Source organism: Mizuhopecten yessoensis, unplaced genomic scaffold (genome assembly GCF_002113885.1).
Source record: "Mizuhopecten yessoensis strain PY_sf001 unplaced genomic scaffold, ASM211388v2 scaffold923, whole genome shotgun sequence".
NCBI lineage: Eukaryota > Metazoa > Mollusca > Bivalvia > Pectinida > Pectinidae > Mizuhopecten > Mizuhopecten yessoensis.
The window spans coordinates 118,909-142,436 of NW_018403789.1; the positions used below are offsets into that span (position 1 = coordinate 118,909).

Below are 23,528 nucleotides of genomic sequence, written 5' to 3' on the forward strand. Positions count from 1 at the left end.
TAGTTATGATATTATTTACAGAAAGGTTTATGGTGGTGTGCATTTAAGTAGGACAGAGTCCATGTACATGTACCATGACTTCCACCTTGCCCACTGCCAGCTGCAGATTGTAAACAAACACTCATTATTATTACGTCATGATAAACACGAAAACAGTGAACAGATTGACCACAACCATTGTTCTAAAATAGTATACCGTGTGATTGTCCACGAATTCAGATCCTTTGATCCTCACAGTTCTTGACGAACTGAAATGATCAATGTCTTTTCCAAAATGAGCCATTTTTGGGGTCAGAATGTTTTCCGTCCTTCCTCGTCCGCCATATTTGTTTTGTCACTTATCCGCCCAATTCAAGTGCGAGTTACCTCCCTTCGATCACATCAATAATTAATGAGTGTGTGAACCAGTGTTTCTGGCTTTGTAACTTATAATATTGAACAAAGAAATAAGGGTTGTTGCCCAGCTCTTACAACGGGGAGGCCCTCTCAGCAGAGACGTATGTATTATACGTATCTACTCTCAGTAAAGAGCCATATACTTTTGTTGCTGTTTGTTTTTGTCTTTTTTTCATGTTTTTTCTTATCTTTTTACATATTATTTGATTGATTAACCTCATGCATATTTTTTTTCATTTTCTTTTTCATACATACCAAATCATTATCTTTCAAAATATTGCAAAAATCTAGAAAACAAAGAACATTTTTTAAACGAGACTAGTTGAAGCACTATTGAAGTTCACCTAATAATTAGAGCACATCTAAAATAAAAACATGATTTACACGGCGGCGCGGCGATTTACCCAATACTACAAGTGTCGATTTATATCACAACGATAAATTATTGTATATCATTCCCGTGATAATTGATATAATTACTTCAGAAATGAAGAAATATATCTTGCTATAATTTTTCCAATATCTAACTTTAATTGAAAACTTATTTGGAATGTCAGTTTTATTGGGTGTTAACTTTCTTTATTGGGTAGTATTGGGAAAATGGATGTTTGTATTGGGTAAATGGATGTTTGTATTGGGTAAATGGATGTTTGTATTGGGTAAATGGATGTTTGTATTGGGTAAATCGGCGCTTGTGTTGGGTTGTATTGGGTAAATCGACGTTTGTATTGGGTAGTATTGGGTTGTATCGGGTAAATCGACGGACCCGAGCTATTATTACAACAAAAACATAAGAAAAATATCAGCGCATTGAAATATACTACTATCGCAATTAAATATATGGTATGAGGAAATTTTCAAAACATAATAACCAAAAGCACGTTAGATAAGAATTAACATGCACAAATCTCATGCAGATATATGGTGAGATATTTGAAAGCATACGGTTGTGTCTATCAATATACAGTGAATAAATATGTAACCGGGTGTACTTAGTACACAATGTCGCCAGCGCGCGCGAAATCTGCACGAGCTGTGAGAGACTTGTGTGAGTGTGTGAATGGTCCGCGCATGCTCAGTGTATCACGATACCTGTCACCTGTCCCCAAACCTGTCACTCCGCACCTGGCCGGCACACGGCGAGCACCTTTCACTGTTTCCCTGGTAAGTAGACCATTAATTAATCCAATCGTATATCTGTGATATTCATTTTATATTGTATATTCATCATCAAGCAATAAAATCTGTGCGGAGTAACCACGTCTTGGTTCTTGATTTGGACCCTGGTTTACATATATATGATAATATAGCAAAGTGTAAGAATTGACCGAATAAGCACTAATATATAGTACAATCTAAAATACATACAGAGTGTATGGAACATGATAAAGAGAAAGTAAAGATAATGTTTAGAGGAATAACCCTGCAAAAACAGCATTATAATGATAAAATTGGTTAAACTATTTCTCACAAGTATCGAAGTGATTTCGTCCTGACTTCACACGGACTTGTCCCTTCTGACGTGTTACACTTCAGAACTTGAATACGGCGCGCTATATATATTGATCCATGAGTCGGAGGTCCACCACAAACGAATAGCACTGTAAGCAAATTATCTAACGGCAGCACAGCAAGCAAATCATACGACAGCACAGCATTACAAGAACATTACATAACATAATTACATACATGTAAACATATACATACAATTTGTGAACCGCTTTGAGACGACCTACGAACTAGGTTGTAATAAAGCGGTATATAAGTGTGGCAGGGTTCAATTGTACATAGGATTAAGGTTGCCATCTAGCTTCGCACTAGGGGGAATTTCCCTTTAGCTCAGTGGTAGAGCGTCCGACAAGGAACCTGGAGATCTAGGTTCGATCCCCGGTGGAAGCACACTATTCTCTTTCCTGTTACATAAGAACCTCGAATTATTATTATTGTACAATGCAAACTTAAATACTATGGAGTAGCAGGGAACACAACTACACGGATCACAGATTTCCTATCACATCAGACCCAAACAGTAGTACTCGAAGGAAATCAATCAGACAAAATGTCAGTCACATCAGGTGTACCGCAAGGTACTTATTTAGGCCCCATCCTTTTCCTCATATACATCAACGAACTATCAGAATACATGAAACACAGCGCCCTTCGACTATTTGTAAACGACACTGTAAAACATAAAACAATAGACAACAGAAAAGATACAATCGAACTACAAAGAGACAGACTCAGCGGGGAAATGGGACCAAGACTGGCTCATGCAATTTGATCCAGACAAGTGCAACATTATCTTAAGAATAATATCAAACAAACGCACCGACAAATTAAAAGTACTTAAAAACTCCACAGCAAGGACACTTCTTAGATAAGAAAAGGTTTGATAGTTGGTCAGACGTCTCTAGAATTTGGACCGCCGTAGCAGTGTTCCAGAAAATAAATGCTCATAGATTCTAGTTTAATCTTTATTACGTGATTTCTCTGGGTTTTGTAAAGTTTCAAGTTCTGAGGTGTACTACATTTCTTAAACTCATTAAAAAGCTGTGTTATCTTATAAACAGCCCGACTGAGCCTACTACTGAAATAGGATAATTTCTTAACTCTAGGTATTTTTTCTTCAAGTGGGGCATTTTCATTGATGATACTAGTGTGCCCAGTATACATATCATCTGTATCATCAAAAACACATGAAGCGTGAAAAAGAAGCATATGAATGGCCTAATTAAAAGATTCTTTATCAAAGATTTTATAGCTCCCAAAATTAATTAGGTGGAGCTGCATGGCCTTTAATGACAATACCAATAAGATTGTGCCAACACTGACCCCACAAGTAAATACAAATATAGGTTTGTTTGTTAAAATGACATCAACACGGGATGATGCACAATGTTTATAAAACAAGTGACTGACTTGACCTAGTTTGTTAGGTTAAAATATCACACAGATCAAATAATGCATTACCTTTAGGCTGGTGCAAGCAGTCAAGATTGAGATCATCAATCACTGAAATATTTTTAAAAATGGTAGACATTTTGTCAAGACTTGTAGTCATACTTTCTGTGGATAGGTCTTCGGACATGGACGGGTTTATAAGCCCTGCAAATGTCCATTTCCTGTTATTGACAAAGCATTTGATCACTAGCGACTCAATCACATTGAGTTCTACATCCGGCCTGTGTATGGTGGCTGAAATTTCGTCTTTTCGCTTTGTCGCCCGCGAAATAACGCCAAGCAAAATAACGAAATAACGAAATAACGCCAAAGTGCCAAAGCGAAATAACGAAATAACGCCAAACCGAGGTGAAAATAACGCCAAAGCGAAGAGATAAAATGGCGTCTTTTCTCCCTCCTTTTGGCGTTATTTCATTATTTCGCTTTGGCACTTTGGCGTTATTTCGTTATTTCACAGGTGTATGCGATGTCTATATGAGAGTCAAGTACCGAGTTTTCTTTTTGTAAAATTTGTAAAATTTTATCATGTTTTGACACATAAATATATTTAAACTGTATACAACTATAATAGCGGTAGCACTCGTTTTAGCATGGAGTCGGCTGCTGGATAACGGAGCTACTAAGTAGTGAAACGGACGTAAAACAAACAATTGAACTCGGACCAATAGTGCGTGACTCGATTGACATAGACAAGCTCCGCCCAACAGGCAATGACCAACCAATTGTCGGGTTGCATCAACGAGGAGAATGATGAGGGAATTTGAGTCTGTTTAAGTTTCATTTCCTGAATTCCGGAACCTAAACCCAAAGAATGATATTATTTGCTGCATTGCACTTTATATCTCCGACAATTGTTCTCCCGATATCGCACAGGTGACGCTTTCTTGCTGTTGTGATACTCTGCAAAGAACATTTATTGTACAGTCTAGATTAGCCTTCCGTGATTCCGGCTGCTTGTCGTTTTTACTTAATTTAAGCCGTAAACTGTTCTCAATTTTTGAAAGGTTAGAACTAGGTCTACTTTAATGATATGAAAATAATCTTTAATTGCGTTTACGTACTTAGAGCATTTAAAAGTCAGGTATCTCAAGGAAGAGTAACCATATTTTTATGGTAGCTCCGGGTTCGAGTCTCGGTCCGAATTTGTTTCACCTGCTACAGTTTACTGTCGAACTTGAGGGTCATGCTATATTCTTTAAATAATAAAACTCAAAAGTATTTTAGTTAAGAAACTGTTATAACAAACCTGAAAATTTCTCCACGCCCTATGACGTAGCCTTTTTCGAAGCCACTGACTGAATGTTAACAAGACATTCCTTTATGTAGTTTTCCGCGAATATATGAAACAAAGGATTTCAAATTAGGGATGTAGACCTATCGAATTCAAAGCCGTAGGATTTAACTGGGCAAGTATTTCGCAATCTGCCATTTATTTTTATTTTCTTGTTGAATTTTGGGAATTCATGGGTACGTATTTTTCTCATATTCGAGAAAATACCGGTTCTAAATATCGGCATGGTTGTATAAGTTAAAAGTCATAGCAGTTTAAAGTCGACAATTTAGCTCGATCTAGTATTCTCCATTAACCAATCTTTTAAAATAAATGTGTTATGACCCAAAAAGTTTGGTATATATTTTAAAGATATGTTGGGGAATTAGAATATTTAAAAAATACGTAAGAACATTTTTTTATATTTCATGAACGAATTGAAAGGATACATTTAAAAGTTAGTTATGGTATATGACGTCATAAGTTTGCGTTATTTTTATTTCTTCTTTTTGTAGGATGTACATTGTACTTGAGAAAGCTTCTTTTGATTTCTTGTTATTAAATTATCATCTTTGTTGGTTTTTATTTCGTAAATAACATTGTCTCTTGTTCGCCTGATCATGATGTCCCCGCCGAGGACCGTTTTCGTTATAAGAAGTATGTTTTAAGTATTTCATTGTTGAAGTAAACTACTTTCCTATTTAAAAATCATTATTTGTGACGCTAATCTTGGCCATTCGCATTGCCTACTTTGTGTAGTCGATGAATAACCACAATAATTATTTCCATTTGATTTCCTGATCAGGATGGCCCCGGTCAGGTCCGTATACGCTACTAGCTATAGTTATAGATTATACTGCTTATAAATAACCATTCTTGTAAGTCGGGGTTCTATTTCGAAATTAAAACGACTCCTCTAATGACAATATTCACTGCGATCTATATTTTGTTTATAAATGTAATTATGTATGCAAACAAATATGATTTTATTTCCGGATCATGATGGCCCCTGCCCAGGACTGTGTACGTTTTGAGATGTATATATAGAGTATTCCATCAATGATGTAATGTATTTTCCATTTAAAAATCATTATGATGCTTCTCTTGACCGTTCGCATTGCTAGCTTTTTGTACTTGATTAATATCTACGTAAATAATTTCCAAGTTCCTGATCAGGATGCCCCCGCTCAGGACCGTAGACGTTCTAATATATATATATGGACGATAACATACTTTAGACATAGTTTAATTTCTGTTTCTAAATTACATTCAGCCATCTCTTACCTATGCGCATTGCCAACTGTGGTATTTGATGAATTAATTCGAATATAATGAGCACGTGTTTTCCTGATCAGGATGGCCCCGGTCAGGACCGTATACGCTACCAGCTACATTTATATATAGTTATAGACTATACGGCTTATAACAATTCTTGTAAGTCGGGGTTCTATTTCTTAATTAAAACGACTCTTTAAAAAAAAATCATTATGATGCTTCTCTTGACCGTTCGCATTGCTAGCTTTTTTATTTCCATTTAAATTCCTGCTTAAGATCTTATATTAGTATGCAACTCGAAGATGAAATATTTTAGACATAGTTCAATTTCTATTTCCCAATCATATTTACTCATCCCTTGACTCTAATAATTGTAATATGTATTTGATCCATTAATACGGATATAATGAGTACTTGATATATTGATATGGGTGTCCCTGTTACCTGTTACCGATTACGTTCCAATATCAACATATAATTAAAAAGATTGACGATTGATTTGATGTTGTTTTTTTCTATTTAAAAATCACCTCTCTTGACTGCAAACTTTGCTGCCTTTATACATTTTATAAATAACTACGGATAGATTCACTATAACATATCCTGTCTGATCATGACGTCCGTTCACAGGACGTATATACACTATATCGTGGAAAACAAAGATAAAATATTATAAATATAGTTTAATTTGTATTTCTAAACCATCTTTATTCCTCTCTTTGACTGTAAACACTGCCATCTTCATGTATTTGAATCATCAATACGGATATAATTAGTACTATATTTCCTGATCAGGATATCCCTGCTCAGGAACATTATCTTCCTTTAGTTTATAAATGTATAAATGAAACATATCCACGCTATTTCCTGATAAGAATGTCCCAGATGAGGACCGTATACACTATAAAATGTTATATCATGCTCCAAGTCCGGACGAGTTATCCTATCTTGACGGTCCTCACCAGCCCCGGTCTTGCTCAACCCCAGTCCCAGTGAGAGACAGCTGAGCTGTCTGACGCCACTCGGACAACGCGCACTGGACGAGCCGTAATAACTCCCCTGCGCTATCGAAAATTTTAAAGGATTAACGGACTTTACAGAAAAAAATAACCACTACGCCCACTCGAAATAAGGAGCTTCGTGCTAAAGGAAGAACTTGACTTGCCAGGCCTCCCGGAAGATTTCCACCAAGATGTTGATGTTGAGTTGATGGAATTGTTAAGCGATTTATATGATGGAGAGGAGAGTGAATACGAAGTTCCCAAGATACCCACCGCCGGACCAGCGTCAACTTGGGCAATTATGTACCCGCTCCCCACCCCCACCCACCCATCCACGAATCCTTTCCGGGGAGGCGGTTGATATCTCTAAGAAGATCGTGACAATATGTCTGACAAAGACGGTGACGAAATACGCCGACGGAGGAGAAGAGAATGCCGGAGGTGATTTACTCCGAAGGAGTGAGCGAGGAGGACATTAACTCGGAGGACATATGTCAAGAAGCAATGAATGAACAGGGGAACCAACATTCGAAAACATTATTAAAAACAAAACATGTGTCCTTAATTAAATTGAACGCTTTGCTTAAAAGAGAAAGTATTATATATTTGAACTATAAACACATTCAGCGACTTATTGTCCTTTATGGACGCCAGCCCTGGGGGATGAACAGTGGATTAATATAACAGCAGCTGAAAGATGGAACTATAGTATCAAAACTGTATACCTTTGATAAAAACAAATATTCCAAATAAGCGCAGTGTGACTGGATACTTTTATTAAAAAAACAAGTGAAATGGTGTGAAACTTTCGAATTGGATTATCTAATGGATTAACTTTAACCGCTAATTTTCTAGGTGAACGCTTAAATAAACGTGATTGGATTAGATTTACACTGTTTTAACGAACTGTGATCTAAATTAAACTGTGATGCTGAGCTGTGATGCTGAACTGAACTGTGATACCAAAAAAGTGACTGGATAATAATACATTAACTGTGACATTTAACATTATTAATTTGGATTATATCATAACATTTTGGTGGAATTTCCGTAAAACAAGGTAACGTACGTTTGTATGCATATATGTTAATATAATTTACTAGGGTGTATGGGTGGATTTTATCGTTAAAACCATGAGTATAGTATATACTAGAGGATATGGAGAATTGTATTGTTCCTTACAATGTGTACACACTTATTTGTATGTCATCGGCTATCTCGAATCTAGAGTGAATGGAGGATGAAGAAATCTTAGAGTTGAAACGTGATAGTGTGATGACGTTAACGTTGATTGCGTGATACAGAATGTTAGGATATTCTACTGATGTTAACAGTAATAGTATCATACTTATATGTACATGTTGGGTAATGTATGAGATGAGAAGATATAATATGTTAAGTATAGGTTATATATATGTAAAGTGTATATATTAAAAAAAAAAAAAAAAAAAACCCGAAGAGAAAAGTACTGTAAGATATTCAATGCGTATGTCTGGAACACATTTATCACATATGGGGAATGAGGAGATGAATATATATTTTTATATATTATGATAATATAGTTGTCAAATAGTAGTAAGATACTTCTGTTTAAATGAGGTTAAAAGGTAGTGTAGTGAATAAGAGGATTGATAGTGCTGAAAGTTATAATGTGGACTAATTGTGGTAAGGTGTTTATAACGGTACATGTATACGATGTGTGTGTATATACAGGATATGGTTGGTGCAGGTCAAGGGGACCGTGTGTACAGTACAGTAGTCAAAGTAGATATGATGGTCAAGCAATCGATACTGTCCACGCGCGTGGCACCAGCAAAGGTTAAAGGTCGGGATGATGGCTAATTATAGTGCCTATAAACACTAGGTGCCGTATATATGGAGCTTTACAGTTGTTTTACAGTGTCAGTTTGGGAGTTTACTGTTTGTTTATAGCTTTGTTCCGTGCGTGGCTTTAGGATTTACATATGATTAGATAGTTCGTAACTGGATCGGGGACTGTATGTGTACATTTGTAGTGTGATGCGTCCGGACGATAGTGTGAATGATGGAGTGAAATACCTTGAATTTATACACGATTTGGATTATAGTTATTAGGCCGTGGAAATAATAAATATGTGAACTTTATTCCTTTTGTATGTTCACGTCACGTCAGTACGGATAGGGCGTTACACTTGTACCGTTAAAGCGACAATGATCACTTATAAATCGTTGAATTTCCTTCATTGGCTTATCACATTTGTGGCACGTCTCAAGGGATGGCAATGTTCTTCGTTTGTTTTGAACCCCTGGCCAGGAATGCTTCAGATCAAATACATTCAAAACAAACACTGTACTTCATTCCAAGTAAAGAGCTAGACAACTTATCCCACGACCAAATAATACAAGATAAAAGACAGGACGATGCACGGACAACCAATACAATCATTCGTCAATTTTGAAATATTTAAAGGAACTCAACTTGTGTGACGAATCTCTGCGGTTAAAAATGTAATTAGGAGCCACTTCGTACCCGAATAATTCACAGTCGGGCCTCACCACTTCCCTGAGCCTAAGCAGGTCTTTCACAGGAACCTGTCTGTAGGCCTGTATCATAGCCTCTGTCTGCTGTTGACGAAGCGCTGTTCGATCCATGCTACTTTTCTGAATTGCTTTAGTCAAAATATCCACCAGCTGCGTTCTGTTCACATTGTTCGCCTCTGACTCTGTAAACGGAAGTTTTGCACGTTTCGTTAAAATACCTCGAATTTGAAGGTCTTTCCATATTCGTTGCATACCGGAATAAAATGAAATGCATTTCTCTAATCCGTTTCGCATGTTGTATAGACGCCCTGTGTGTCCAATGGCTCTGCTTAATGCCGTTTCTGCTTCAAAATCATCGTATGTAACATTGATGCCATAAAGTTTGTTCCAAGCATTCAACAAAGTTAACGAATCATTCGTAAATGTTTCCATCTTCCCTATAAAGTCATAAGATATCTGACACGGCCTACAGTGTTCGTAAATTGGCGTGAAGTGTGGATCCGTATGCACGCCCGTTTTCTCCGATTCGATAATGTAGTTTATGAATTGCGGAAATGTTATACCGTGTCCACAGTGTGTTTGCGGTTCTTGGTCACGATTCAGAAGTTTATTTTTTATGTAAGTTCCAGTCGTTTTCCAGTACATTGTATTTACGGTAAAGAGTTTATCCACATATCCCGAAAACAGCCTCTGATATGGGTCACGTGTGAACATCATCTTACATGATTTTGTTAGAATATAATGAAAATTCGTTAAGTCGGTCATGTTTTTCCTTTTGTTGTGTATCCATCGAGAGTCCAAATCACTCTTCTCACTTGTTTTTACGATACCCAAAAGGCTTCTCAAAAATGTTGAGCCAGTTTTTTGAACAGCACAATAGACGATACGGTGACGATGATCGATTACCAGCTTTTTTGCCAATTTAGATCCGTCTGACCTTCCGTAATAGCCGTGTGTACTTTTGTCACATACACGTTCAATAGTATTCCTCCTCTTCTCGTGTTCTTCACTCAATCCGTACTGCATGTGATGAAAATTCTATAAAATAGAGTCCAGCTATTGAAACATTTTCATTAAATATTATGACTTAGCATTATCAATAACACAACCTTTAAATCCTTACGCACATCTATTTCAGACTTTCAATCACATCCTTAACATACTGCTGTTTATTCAAATATATATATCTCTAAAATTCAACCTTTACTAATAATGCTAATATGCCTACCCTTCCCAGGATCAAAGGTGGTTCCGTTGCAGTATTTAAGAGAGGTTCATCTACGACCATACGTTCTCCTGTTCGACCAAAGTTTGACCAGTGCGGCATTCGTCTCAAGCGGTCTGGTCGACTTAGAAAGTTACCTGTATAAATATAGTAAGTTATTTTTGAATTGACGTCTCGCTTGACAACAAGACTGCGCGCCATTTTGAATTGGCAACAAAAAGCATATCTACCGGTTTCTGCTATTACTTGGTATGATTTGCTTGCAGGATTGTTACTAGTTATATATATTTACACTGTGAATCTAGTGCATGCTCCAAAGACGCACAACAGCAATGGCGTAAAGTATGGTACAGTCGCTTCATCTGCAACTTAAACAGAAACAAATGCGCGTTTGTATGCAGTAAATGGAAAACAATTTTCTGAATATTGGACCATATATTATCACATGGAAAGGTATCTTCACAGCAAATTGATACATTCCAATACACCAGTTGTAAACATGTGAAGGTATACATTATAATATATAAGAGGTAAAAATGCAATAAATGCTATTCCATTTCATTTATGGCAGATAATTTATGAACTTAATATCTTTAACACTGTGACATATATCAAAAGCGATATCTGTACAGTGTGAAGATATCATATTTTGTGTTGACCAACGGCACTTTCTATTCACTGCTTTCATCATTGCTACCTACACAAACTCACCTGATATGTTTAATTAACTACACAACTGATGACAGATGACATTTTTAAGCATGTCTAATCACACACCTTGAGAAAATGCATTAAGGCTACCAATGTTGACATATACACAACGCGCACCGAATCCCGACCACTTTAAATTGACTATGGCATTGCAGGTGACTCGCATTATGTATACCAGCACGGCATTGCTTCTATTTGCTTTAGATATTGATTTTTAAAATAAATTATAGAAATTTTCTATACAAACATCAAGAAATCTTGTTTAAACATGTTTACTACATATGTTTGTGCAGTTAACAACAAAACCCATTGTGCTACGTTCAGCAAAAGACAAAATGAACCACGTCGGTGGGATATGCGGCAAACGCAACACATTTTAAACTGTTCCGAGGAATTCCGAATAAAAAAGATTTTTTATTATTTTCGTTTTGGATTTCACATCATCACATTTTCAATTAAAAACATTCCAAAGAATTGTTTTTAAGTTGAAAAAAGGGGAATTAAGTCATCTTCACGATACACATAATAGACCTGCTCGCAACTAATTATCAGCAAATATTTTCATATTCTAGTTTCAATTCAGGGTCTTCATTGTCATCATGTAAAGATCTCTTCAAAAGCAACAACAAAAGGCGACCTACATATACGTCCTCGCTCAGTATTTCAATGGTAATGCATGCATGCTCAGAGCTTTCTGATCAGTTTAATATCGTTATTTGCTATTTTCATTTCGTCTTATTCTGTTATAATAGTAATGATAAAGTCAATATGCTTTAACATTTGCCATAACTACTACAATATGTTTGCATCCTTTGTTGTCGTTTCTATCTATATCGGCATAATTAATGAAAATATCAGATAGTAGCTAAAAAAATTAAGTTCGTAACTGAACAGGTCGCAATGTATTTTCTAGGAACTAGTTTTGTCGACATATATTAAGGATCGTGTAAGTTAAATTACACATAAATCTATCACTTCATATTTTCAATGAACTCGTCGATAATGTACTTGGACAAGTTCACATACATATGTGACTTTGCGACCTTCAAATGCAAGATATTTCTGGAAAACTTTTGGAACCTGTATTTTTAACCTCATGGTACATCAGTTTTTGCTTCCGCATAATAAATGTCTATTGGCAAAGTGAAAGCTTTAGACCATTTGATTTAAGACCCATTAAAGATTGAACATACGTTCATTCACATTGGGACCAAGGCCTTTGCCTCAAGGGTGCCACATACTGTTTATACAAAATCCAGTCCAATCGTGTAACTTATCTTCGAAATCCATTTTGGTGCAAATCCTTTCCTCGTACTGAAGAAGTGGTCTGTTAATATTTGCATATTTTCCTCGCCATGTAAAGGTATTACTCCATTGATCATTGTTCAAAATATATGCGTGGGGTGTAAAAGGCTATATACACAAGACTTTAAAGATATGTGGAAAGTTAAAACTCTTCCGTATTTATGGAATTATCATGCGTATAACATTAAAAAGCACTAAAACTATCACGTAACTGTTTTGACATTATGTGACGATACTGTAGTTCAATCATACATCGAGGTGACAAAATATGTTCTTCTTTATTTGGTTGTTTACGACTTTCAGATGGTTGACCTGCGATGAATTTTAGTGACATATTTATGCTTTGATCCGTAAAGAACTTTTTATCATTGAGTTTATGAATATGAGAGAAGTTAATGTAAATTATATATTATTTACATTTTAACAAGCATAAAGCGACAGAGAATGACGTTCGATTGGATATCGATACAAACTCGATCGATTCTGGTTTAGAATTTGACTATTTTCATTGTTTTTGTTTTTAATTTTCATCACATACACCCGTAAGTATATTTTCCTGTATAAGCCCTTTCACGTCAATGTGTGTTCAAGCCGTCTTTTATAAGTGATATTGACATTTGGTCGATATCTAAAATACTTCTTTGTTAATTTAGTTTAATTTCATTATTATTTCTTTAATATTCTACGGTCATCATTGACTAAAAGGTTGTTATCTCGATGGTCGCCTGATAATCGTATTTTTTTTCAATGCAAAGGTATACAAGGATAGCATGTGATATAACATATAACTGACATACTCTTTTCAAATGTAACATGAAGGCTATCACCTATATCTATATATCGCGTTTTAATGCTTTAGTATAACTGTATTTGGATTTAGAGGTCACCTATAGCTACTCAAAATGCCAATTTGATCTTATGTCATGGCACGGCGTCCATCGACCGTTCGTCTATTTATACCTACATCTCTTCCTTTACTTGTGATAATATTTTAGATAAAATGTGACATCACTGCAAGGGGAGCTGAACTTTATGTATATCAAGAGTGTTCTCCTCATTATTTGGGGAGGGTAGGGACCCAATGTGGAAAATAGTTATAAATCTTTAAAAGACAACTATCTCAATTCATGTTGAAATAAAGCTATATTTGTTTGAATTATTAATATAATAAAGAAGTCTTTGGTCCAATTAGGTTACAGAGCAGAGACAAAACGGATGTTAGAGTTAAAGATTTAAAAGACTACTCCTCCAGTGTACTCAAAGTGATATTAATTAAATTAGGCCCGAAGCATCGCTAGACCACGCCAACTTCAATCGTTAATTTAAGAAGGGTATACTCTGCTAGAAAGCAGAGTGGTGGCGCTAAGAAAGTAAATAAGGAAAACATATATCTTCGGTACATGAAAAGGGGCTTAGGGTTTATTCATTCTGAGGAATCCATAGCCTAGCAAGACTCATATTCACGTAAATGATTTAGCCAAATTGTTGACAGAGGAGACAACTTACTGTACCATATAGCTGTTGTCTATTAGGACACATCATTAGTACTTTAGATCAACAGTAAACAACTTACTGACCATAGAGCTAGAGCTGTATTGTATATTAGGACACATCATTAGTACTGAAGATCAACAGTAAACAACTTACTGTACCATATAGCTGTGTTGTCTATTAGGACACATGGGTAGTACTGAAGATCAACAGTAAACAACTAACTGTACCATATAGCTGTATTGTCTATTAGGACACATGGGTTATACTGAAGATCAACAGTAAACAACTTACTGTACCATAGAGCTGTATTGTCTATTAGGACACATCATTAGTACTGAAGATCAATAGTAAACAGCTTACTGTACCATATAGCTGTGTTGTCTATTAGGACACATGGGTAGTACTGAGGATCAACAGTAAACAACTTACTGTACCATCTAGCTGAATTGTCTATTAGGACACATGGGTAGTACTGAGGATCAACAGTAAACAACTTACTGTACCATATAGCTGTATTGTCTATTAGGACACATGGGTAGTACTGAAGATCAACAGTAAACAACTTACTGTACCATAAAGCTGAATTGTCTCTTAGGACACATGGGTAGTACTGAATATCAACAGTAAACAACTTACTGACCATATAGCTGTATTGTCTATTAGGACACATCATTAGTACTGAAGATCAACAGTAAACAACTTACTGTACCATAGAGCTGTGTTGTCTATTAGGAAACACGGGTAGTACTGAAGATCAACAGTAAACAACTTACTACACCATATAGCTGTATTGTCTATCAGGTCATGTCAGTAGTACTGAACATTTACAGAATGAAAAACAACGACTAAAACGTTCCCAAAACTAATTACAATACAGCGAAAGGGGACAGGTGCTATTTCAAATACTGTTACATACTGGTGTAAAATCCCTAAAAAAATTGCCTTCGTCTGACTTTCAATGTGTTATGACATTCAGTTACGTGACAAACCGACCTTGTTGGGGAAAAAAGTTGACAAATCACCCTTTTGTAAAAAAAACAACTGTTTCATTAAGGTCAATGTCGACATTTGTGTCGGTGCAGTGGCAAAAATTAATAAATAATCTGTCTAATCGTTAGCTGAAAGCATATGGGAATTCACCGGTATACAATAAAACATCGCTTGAAGTTTGCACTAAAACTAGTGCGCCTTTTTTGAAAGTGACCCTATGGAGGACGCTCTGTCAAATGGAGATATTCTGTTATTTCCAAGCTACCAAGCCCATTTCTGATACCATTAATTTGTCACTAAAATACTCTCAGGGTAATTCAAATATGTTGATTTTTGCTGACAATTAACCGTTAAATAGCAAAACGCGTTACTTAAACACATTATTATACTTATAGTAACTCACCGATGTAGAGGAAACCCAGCGACACCAGACTTAATGTGAATACGGCAAACATGAGTACGCGTTTGGTTCGGAAAAACGCCATAATCCTCGAATCCTTAGGTAAATATGTTTCAGTAAAAAAGACTTGCGAGACACTATCTAGGTCTTTGTCTATGAACGTGGACCTGAATACTGGTATATACATTCCTCTTACTCTCGACAAACCTCGAATATAGTGTTAACCGGGTCCTATAGACCTAGAAGAAATCTTTTGTCTTTAAACATGCTGGTAGGGCTTTGTTAGCCGATATCGGTGTACAGATAAGGGGTGAATTATAATTTTAAAAATAACCATACAAAATGACACTTTTGCATTCTTTGACTTTGAAATGTAGGTCATAAGCTAATCACACACCTGCACATCACACTGATAATGTGTTTACAACTGATTTTACTGTTATTACACTATGTACAACTGAACGATAGTGATTTATCATTCTTTAATTGTTTTCATTTGAAATTATAAGGTTTTAAATTAAAGTTGATATTTGTTAAAGATAGATAATATCATTATATATCGAGTGAAGATATGCAAAGTGTATATCCTCATCAGGTAACATATATATTTATAACATTTTTGCCAGTGAAAAATCGGATTCTATCAACTTGATAAAACTGATATCTTTCACACTGTGACAAATATCAAAAGTGATATTTTCACAGTGTAAAAATATCTCTTTTGGTATTGATCAATCATAACGGTATCTTCTATTCGCTGCATTCAAAGGCAATCATTGTTTGTTCAGATTCAAATAAAGCGACGGAAGAATAAGTTTGTTATGGTAAATGTTGGGTACAGATACTTAAGTATTTACATAAATGTAAAATTAATTACATTTTTATAAGCAATCATACCAGAAAATAGCAGAAAACGTCGGAATTGCATGTCAAAACTATCCCAGATATATGCACAGTACAATTATAAAACACAAGTATGTTGTTACTTACCTACGTGCAAGACCACCAGCCAAATAAGAACCAAGAATGATATACCAAGTGTTGTCCTGAGTGTGATACGAAAACCTCTCATGACGTCTATGAATCCTCAGCTACAGGTATGCTTTTGTTTAAATGGCGTGCGGCACTGTTTCTATGTCTGAACTTAAACGCTTGGTTAATCATGCAAACGGTCACGGTTGTACGATATTTTGGTGGAGCTTAAATCATGTATTCAGCTTTTAGATGGTATCATATGCCAGTCCAGGTTTTTAGCTAAGGCGTTAGCCGCCAGCTATTGGTATTACTTTNAAATAATACAACTGCAAAATTAATATCAGAACCGAGTCTTGCCTACAAACACACTACTTGTAGAGTACCCATATTGACTTTATCGTGTTTTACTACTGATTTAAGTAAATTTTGCTGAGTTTGATATATTTTTAGGGCACCTGAGCTTTGCTCAAGTGACCTATTCCGATCACTTTCCGTGCGTCGTCGTGCGTCGTCCGTCGTGCGTATTTTTTTTTTTTACATTTTCACCTTCTTCTCGAGAACCAGTAGATGGATTCTTTTCAAACCTGGTCAGAATCATCCTTGGTAAATGGAGTTCCTACCCCAACCCATGAGGCCAGGGTGGGGACCAAATTAATCAATATTTCAAAAGTCTTCTCCTCCAGACTCAGAGGTACTACAGTCAATTTCTCTGCATGGATGGAAAGATCATCAGGGGCTTTATTTAAATTGTAAGTTGCAGGACCCCCGAGCTATCCGTTATCCCTTTGGGAGGGGGTAAAGTTTACTATAGTTTATATAGGGAAACAACACTTTTGGGTATATTTTGACATTTTCTGTAGGAAATTATTCTTACTTGGTGAAATTGGTTTCAAATTGTAAAATTGGGATTCTTACCCAAACCCTAGGGGCCAGGGTGGGGCCCCAAAGGGAAAATTAACCAATATTTCAAAAATCTTCTTCTCCAGACTCAGAGGTACTACAGTCATTTTCTCTGCATGGATGGAAAGATCATCAGGGGCTTTATTTAAATTGTAAGTTGCAGGACCCCCGAGCTATCCGTTATCCCTTTGGGAGGGGGTAAAGTTTACAATAGTTTATATAGGGAAATACCACTTTTGGGTATATTCTATCCATTGTCAGCAGAAAATTATTCAAACTTGGTCAGAATCATCTTTGGTAGATTAGGGTATTACATTGTAAAATTTGAATTCCTGCCCCATCCCCAGGGGCTAGGGCGGGGACCCAAACGGAACATTTACCAATATTTTAACATTCTTATCCTTTGATCACATGACAAGTATTGTATTTCACTTAGTTTACATGCTGATTTCTATATCTAAAAAAAAAAAAGCTACCAGTACCTATGATATAACTATGTTATAGTTACTTTAGCGGGGTCATACAATATGGACATTGTAAAAACGGATTATCACTGATAATTGGTTAAACGACAAGCAATAGATGTAAATGAACTTACCCAATCGAAAGCATGACAAAAGTCATCGATCTCCTGTCCGGACACAAATCACACAGCTCGTAAATTCTTGGTTCATGAACTCAATGCAAACCACATCATACACAATACCGGGTATCACGATTATAGACTTAAACATATCCCTTAAAAACTTCAATATGTTCAATCAATAGTTGTAACCTAAGGAGTAGCTGTTAATTTAATAAATCAATAAGTATCTAAGTTAAGACCTCTATTGTTAAGCTTATTGATTCGTTTTTAAAACAAGTAGCACTGTTTTCAACAACAACAAATAATAGATATGAAATAAACAAAAAATAAATCAACAACAGTGTTCAGGACGTACAGCGGGGCTAGAGCGGGATTCCAATCCTTGATTTAAGATTGTTATACAATCGCTCAATCTGATTGAGCTATCTGGTCAACAGAAGTGTCCTTGCTCCACTTTGCTACTAGTTATATCAAAATGTAGAAAACTACAGTGCATACAGGGCAATGTGACAGGGATCCTTTATAGGTGCATTTATTATTATTATTGATCCCGCTGGAAATATGTGAATTTCCTGAATAGTACCTCCTGCACTTGACATACCGCAGGCTATCATAGTTGGTCTTTATATCATTATGACGTTTGGTGTTATACTCGGAAGAGAGATTACGTCATTAGCTTACTTCAGTTCCGTGCAAAATTCTCCAACGGATTATAAGAAATGAAATATTAGACCATATGAATAGGAACGACCTCTTCTCAAAGCATCAGCATGGCTTTAGACCTGGACGATCATGTACTACACAACTCCTAGAAGTCCTTGAAGACTGGACACAAACCCTAGACCAAGGTAAACATATCGACGTGATATATTTGGACTTTGCTAAGGCCTTTGACAAAGTCTCCCATCGTCTACTGCTATACAAACTCCAGTACTATGGAATACAAGGGAAAGTACTAGCATGGATACAGGATTTCCTAATTGACATGAATCAAGAAGTGGTAATAAATGGAAATTTCTCAAAAAGTAAGCCAGTCACCAGCGTTTTAGGACCGATTATATTTTTACTATATGTCAATGACATGCCTGAAGTCATAAATTGTACCATCAATCTTGTTGCAGACGACACAAAATCATATTCAAAAATCTCCAACAGCGTAGACCGTAAACTTCTTCAGGACAACAAAGACAACATATGCAAGTGGAGAGACGACTGGTTAATGAAATTAAACATCTACAAGTGTAAACACATGGAAATTTGAAAATTCAGGGGAGGTAACCACAACTATAATCTACATTTTCCAGATAGTACAACAGAAATGATGAAAGTAGAAAACGAGAAGGATATCTTGGCGTCACCATAGACAATAAACTGAGATTTTCAGACCATGTCAACATAACAATTACAAAAGCTAACAGAATCCTGGTTACTATCTTCCGTACTTTCACATATATGGACTCAGTTATGTTTACTCTATTGTACAAATCACAAGTCAGACCACATTTAGAGTATGGAACACCTTTTTGGTCCCCAATCTTTATCAAAGACAAAATCTCCATCGAAAACGTGCAAAGAAGGGCTAAAAAACGGATCAAAAATATATCAAATCTACCTTATGATGAAAGGCTGCGAAAACTGGGACTGCCTACACTCGAATATAGATAGGAAGGGCCGACCTCATCAAAATTTATTAGATCCTAAATAATATCGACCATGTAGACCATGAACATATGTTTAAACCGGCATCAAATATGGGGACCAGAAGGCATCCAAAAAAGCTGTTCAAGAAACCGTTTCGCCTGGAACTAAACAATAATATCTTCTGCAATAGAACGATAACAATATGGAACAGTCTACCAGAAGTGATTGCTACAGCAATGAACCTTAACAGCTTTAAAACATTACTGAACAACCATAACATTACCAACAGGTCCAAATTCCGGGCCTCTTTTTACAATAAGTACCATGGACACCACATGTGTGTTTTTTAATTATGTGAACTTTTACTGATCATTTGAGACCAAATCAACAAGTGCGAACTTTATACAGTACGTGTGTAAATATACGTGTGTAAATATAGAGAGAGAACTGTTTAGTCAATTTATAATGTGTGAGCAACATTACCTATACACCGCCACAACTCATCAATGTGTAAATAATGGACTTTTATCATTTTATGCGCAACCGGATGAACATTATAAATAAGTAAATGAAATACAATCAAGACATCTTCAAAAGCTAAAAAGGTTTACAACGATGTAAATTACAGCGAAAGATACAGCGAAGTATATCCCACCTATATGTGTGTGGTAATGCCGAGGGGGACCTGCCACTTAAGAATCCTTGTTCTTCCGCTCAGCTCCACCCTCAGCAAATAATGCTAAAATTAATACTCACTGAGCATATATTTTATATTTTAAACTGTCATTGATTTAAAAATTCTACAGCAGCTACTCCCACCGCATTTTCATATCAAATCCAATATACAAGCAAAGGACCGTATCGCAATTTAGGTCTGCGTCGTCAAACATTTTCATATCTCAATTTATCGGATATTACCTTAGTTTAATAACATTGACGAATGTCTTTTCAAATGCAGCTTTTCAGTTACATGGTATGATTCTTCTTTATCCACAGTATTACAATGTAAGTTAAATGTTTCCATCAGTTTAAAAGTGTTTGATTTCACATCAAACAAAACAAAATTGCTGGTCTTCAGTTACTTTTTTCCTTTTCAATCCAATTTCCTCTTTATTCTTCACGAATGACATCTTGCTATTGATACCCCACATTGTGATAGCATGGTCAGTGTTAGGCTTGGCTGTATGGTCTCCCATAGTGATTACAAAGTCTGTGTTCGGCTTGACTGTGTGGTTCCCTCTTTGTGATTACAGAGTCTGTGTTCGGCTTGACTGTGTGGTTCCCTCTTTGTGATTACATAGTCTGTTTTCAGCTTGACTGTGTGGATCCGACATTGTGATTACAGAGTCTGTGTTCGGCTTGACTGTGTGGTTCCCTCTTTGTGATTACAGAGTCTGTGTTCGGCTTGACTGTGTGGTTCCCTCTTTGTGATTACAGAGTCTGTGTTCGGCTTGACTGTGTGGTTCCCTCTTTGTGATTACAGAGTCTGTGTTCGGCTTGACTGTGTGGTTCCCTCTTTGTGATTACAGAGTCTGTGTTCGGCTTGACTGTGTGGTTCCCTCTTTGTGATTACAGAGTCTGTGTTCGGCTTGACTGTGTGGATCCCACATTGTGATTACAGAGTCTGTGTTCGGCTTGACTGTGTGGTTCCCTCTTTGTGATTACAGAGTCTGTGTTCGGCTTGACTGTGTGGTTCCCTCTTTGTGATTACAGAGTCTGTGTTCGGCTTGACTGTGTGGTTCCCTCTTTGTGATTACAGAGTCTGTGTTCGGCTTGACTGTGTGGTTCCCTCTTTGTGATTACAGAGTCTGTGTTCGGCTTGACTGTGTGGTTCCCTCTTTGTGATTACAGAGTCTGTGTTCGGCTTGACTGTGTGGTTCCCTCTTTGTGATTACAGAGTCTGTGTTCGGCTTGACTGTGTGGTTCCCTCTTTGTGATTACAGAGTCTGTGTTCGGCTTGACTGTGTGGTTCCCTCTTTGTGATTACAGAGTCTGTGTTCGGCTTGACTGTGTGGTTCCCTCTTTGTGATTACAGAGTCTGTGTTCGGCTTGACTGTGTGGTTCCCTCATTGTGATTACAGAGTCTGTGTTCGGCTTGACTGTGTGGTTCCCTCTTTGTGATTACAGAGTCTGTGTTCGGCTTGACTGTGTGGTTCCCTCTTTGTGATTACAGAGTCTGTGTTCGGCTTGACTGTGTGGTTCCCTCTTTGTGATTACAGAGTCTGTGTTCGGCTTGACTGTGTGGTTCCCTCTTTGTGATTACAGAGTCTGTGTTCGGCTTGACTGTGTGGTTCCCTCTTTGTGATTACAGAGTCTGTGTTCGGCTTGACTGTGTGGTTCCCTCTTTGTGATTACAGAGTCTGTGTTCGGCTTGACTGTGTGGTTCCCTCTTTGTGATTACAGAGTCTGTGTTCGGCTTGACTGTGTGGTTCCCTCTTTGTGATTACAGAGTCTGTGTTCGGCTTGACTGTGTGGTTCCCTCTTTGTGATTACAGAGTCTGTGTTCGGCTTGACTGTGTGGTTCCCTCTTTGTGATTACAGAGTCTGTGTTCGGCTTGACTGTGTGGTTCCCTCTTTGTGATTACAGAGTCTGTGTTCGGCTTGACTGTGTGGTTCCCTCTTTGTGATTACAGAGTCTGTGTTCGGCTTGACTGTGTGGTTCCCTCTTTGTGATTACAGAGTCTGTGTTCGGCTTGACTGTGTGGTTCCCTCTTTGTGATTACAGAGTCTGTGTTCGGCTTGACTGTGTGGTTCCCTCTTTGTGATTACAGAGTCTGTGTTCGGCTTGACTGTGTGGTTCCCTCTTTGTGATTACAGAGTCTGTGTTCGGCTTGACTGTGTGGTTCCCTCTTTGTGATTACAGAGTCTGTGTTCGGCTTGACTGTGTGGTTCCCTCTTTGTGATTACAGAGTCTGTGTTCGGCTTGACTGTGTGGTTCCCTCTTTGTGATTACAGAGTCTGTGTTCGGCTTGACTGTGTGGTTCCCTCTTTGTGATTACAGAGTCTGTGTTCGGCTTGACTGTGTGGTTCCCTCTTTGTGATTACAGAGTCTGTGTTCGGCTTGACTGTGTGGTTCCCTCTTTGTGATTACAGAGTCTGTGTTCGGCTTGACTGTGTGGTTCCCTCTTTGTGATTACAGAGTCTGTGTTCGGCTTGACTGTGTGGTTCCCTCTTTGTGATTACAGAGTCTGTGTTCGGCTTGACTGTGTGGTTCCCTCTTTGTGATTACAGAGTCTGTGTTCGGCTTGACTGTGTGGTTCCCTCTTTGTGATTACAGAGTCTGTGTTCGGCTTGACTGTGTGGTTCCCTCTTTGTGATTACAGAGTCTGTGTTCGGCTTGACTGTGTGGTTCCCTCTTTGTGATTACAGAGTCTGTGTTCGGCTTGACTGTGTGGTTCCCTCTTTGTGATTACAGAGTCTGTGTTCGGCTTGACTGTGTGGTTCCCTCTTTGTGATTACAGAGTCTGTGTTCGGCTTGACTGTGTGGTTCCCTCTTTGTGATTACAGAGTCTGTGTTCGGCTTGACTGTGTGGTTCCCTCTTTGTGATTACAGAGTCTGTGTTCGGCTTGACTGTGTGGTTCCCTCTTTGTGATTACAGAGTCTGTGTTCGGCTTGACTGTGTGGTTCCCTCTTTGTGATTACAGAGTCTGTATTCGGCTTGACCGTGTGGTTCCCTCTTTGTGATTACAGAGTCTGTGTTCGGCTTGACCGTGTGGTTCCCTCTTTGTGATTACAGAGTCTGTGTTTGGCTTGACCGTGTGGTTCCCTCTTTGTGATTACAGAGTCTGTGTTTGGCTTGACTGTGTTGATTCCATATCGTGATCACATCTTCTGTGTTCGGCTTGACTGTGTGGATCCATCTTTGTGATTACAGAGT

The 23,528-nt window shown here is 37.3% G+C and overlaps 1 protein-coding gene across 1 annotated transcript; it reads right to left on the minus strand.

Moving 5' to 3' along the window:
• Positions 1–6,609: 6,609 nt before the first annotated feature.
• On the minus strand, positions 6,610–16,810 carry LOC110455351 (carbohydrate sulfotransferase 9-like). The gene is made up of 3 exons (XM_021505436.1): positions 16,539–16,810; positions 10,652–10,785; positions 6,610–10,461 (listed from the first exon to the last, which is right to left on the minus strand). Exons 1-3 carry the CDS (start codon positions 16,618–16,620, stop codon positions 9,325–9,327), a joined length of 1,353 nt encoding a protein of 450 aa, XP_021361111.1. The 5' UTR covers positions 16,621–16,810; the 3' UTR covers positions 6,610–9,324.
• Between the last annotated feature and the right edge of the window lie 6,718 nt (positions 16,811–23,528).

Coding starts and splice junctions, on each gene's coding strand:
- LOC110455351 (XM_021505436.1), bottom strand. CDS start 16,620: ATGAGAGGTTTTCGTATCACACTCAGGACAACACTTGGTATATCATTC. Junction 10,786..16,538: donor GCTGGTGGTCTTGCACGTAG/GTAAGTAACAAC, acceptor ATATTTATACAG/GTAACTTTCTAAGTCGACCA. Junction 10,462..10,651: donor CACCTTTGATCCTGGGAAGG/GTAGGCATATTA, acceptor TCTATTTTATAG/AATTTTCATCACATGCAGTA.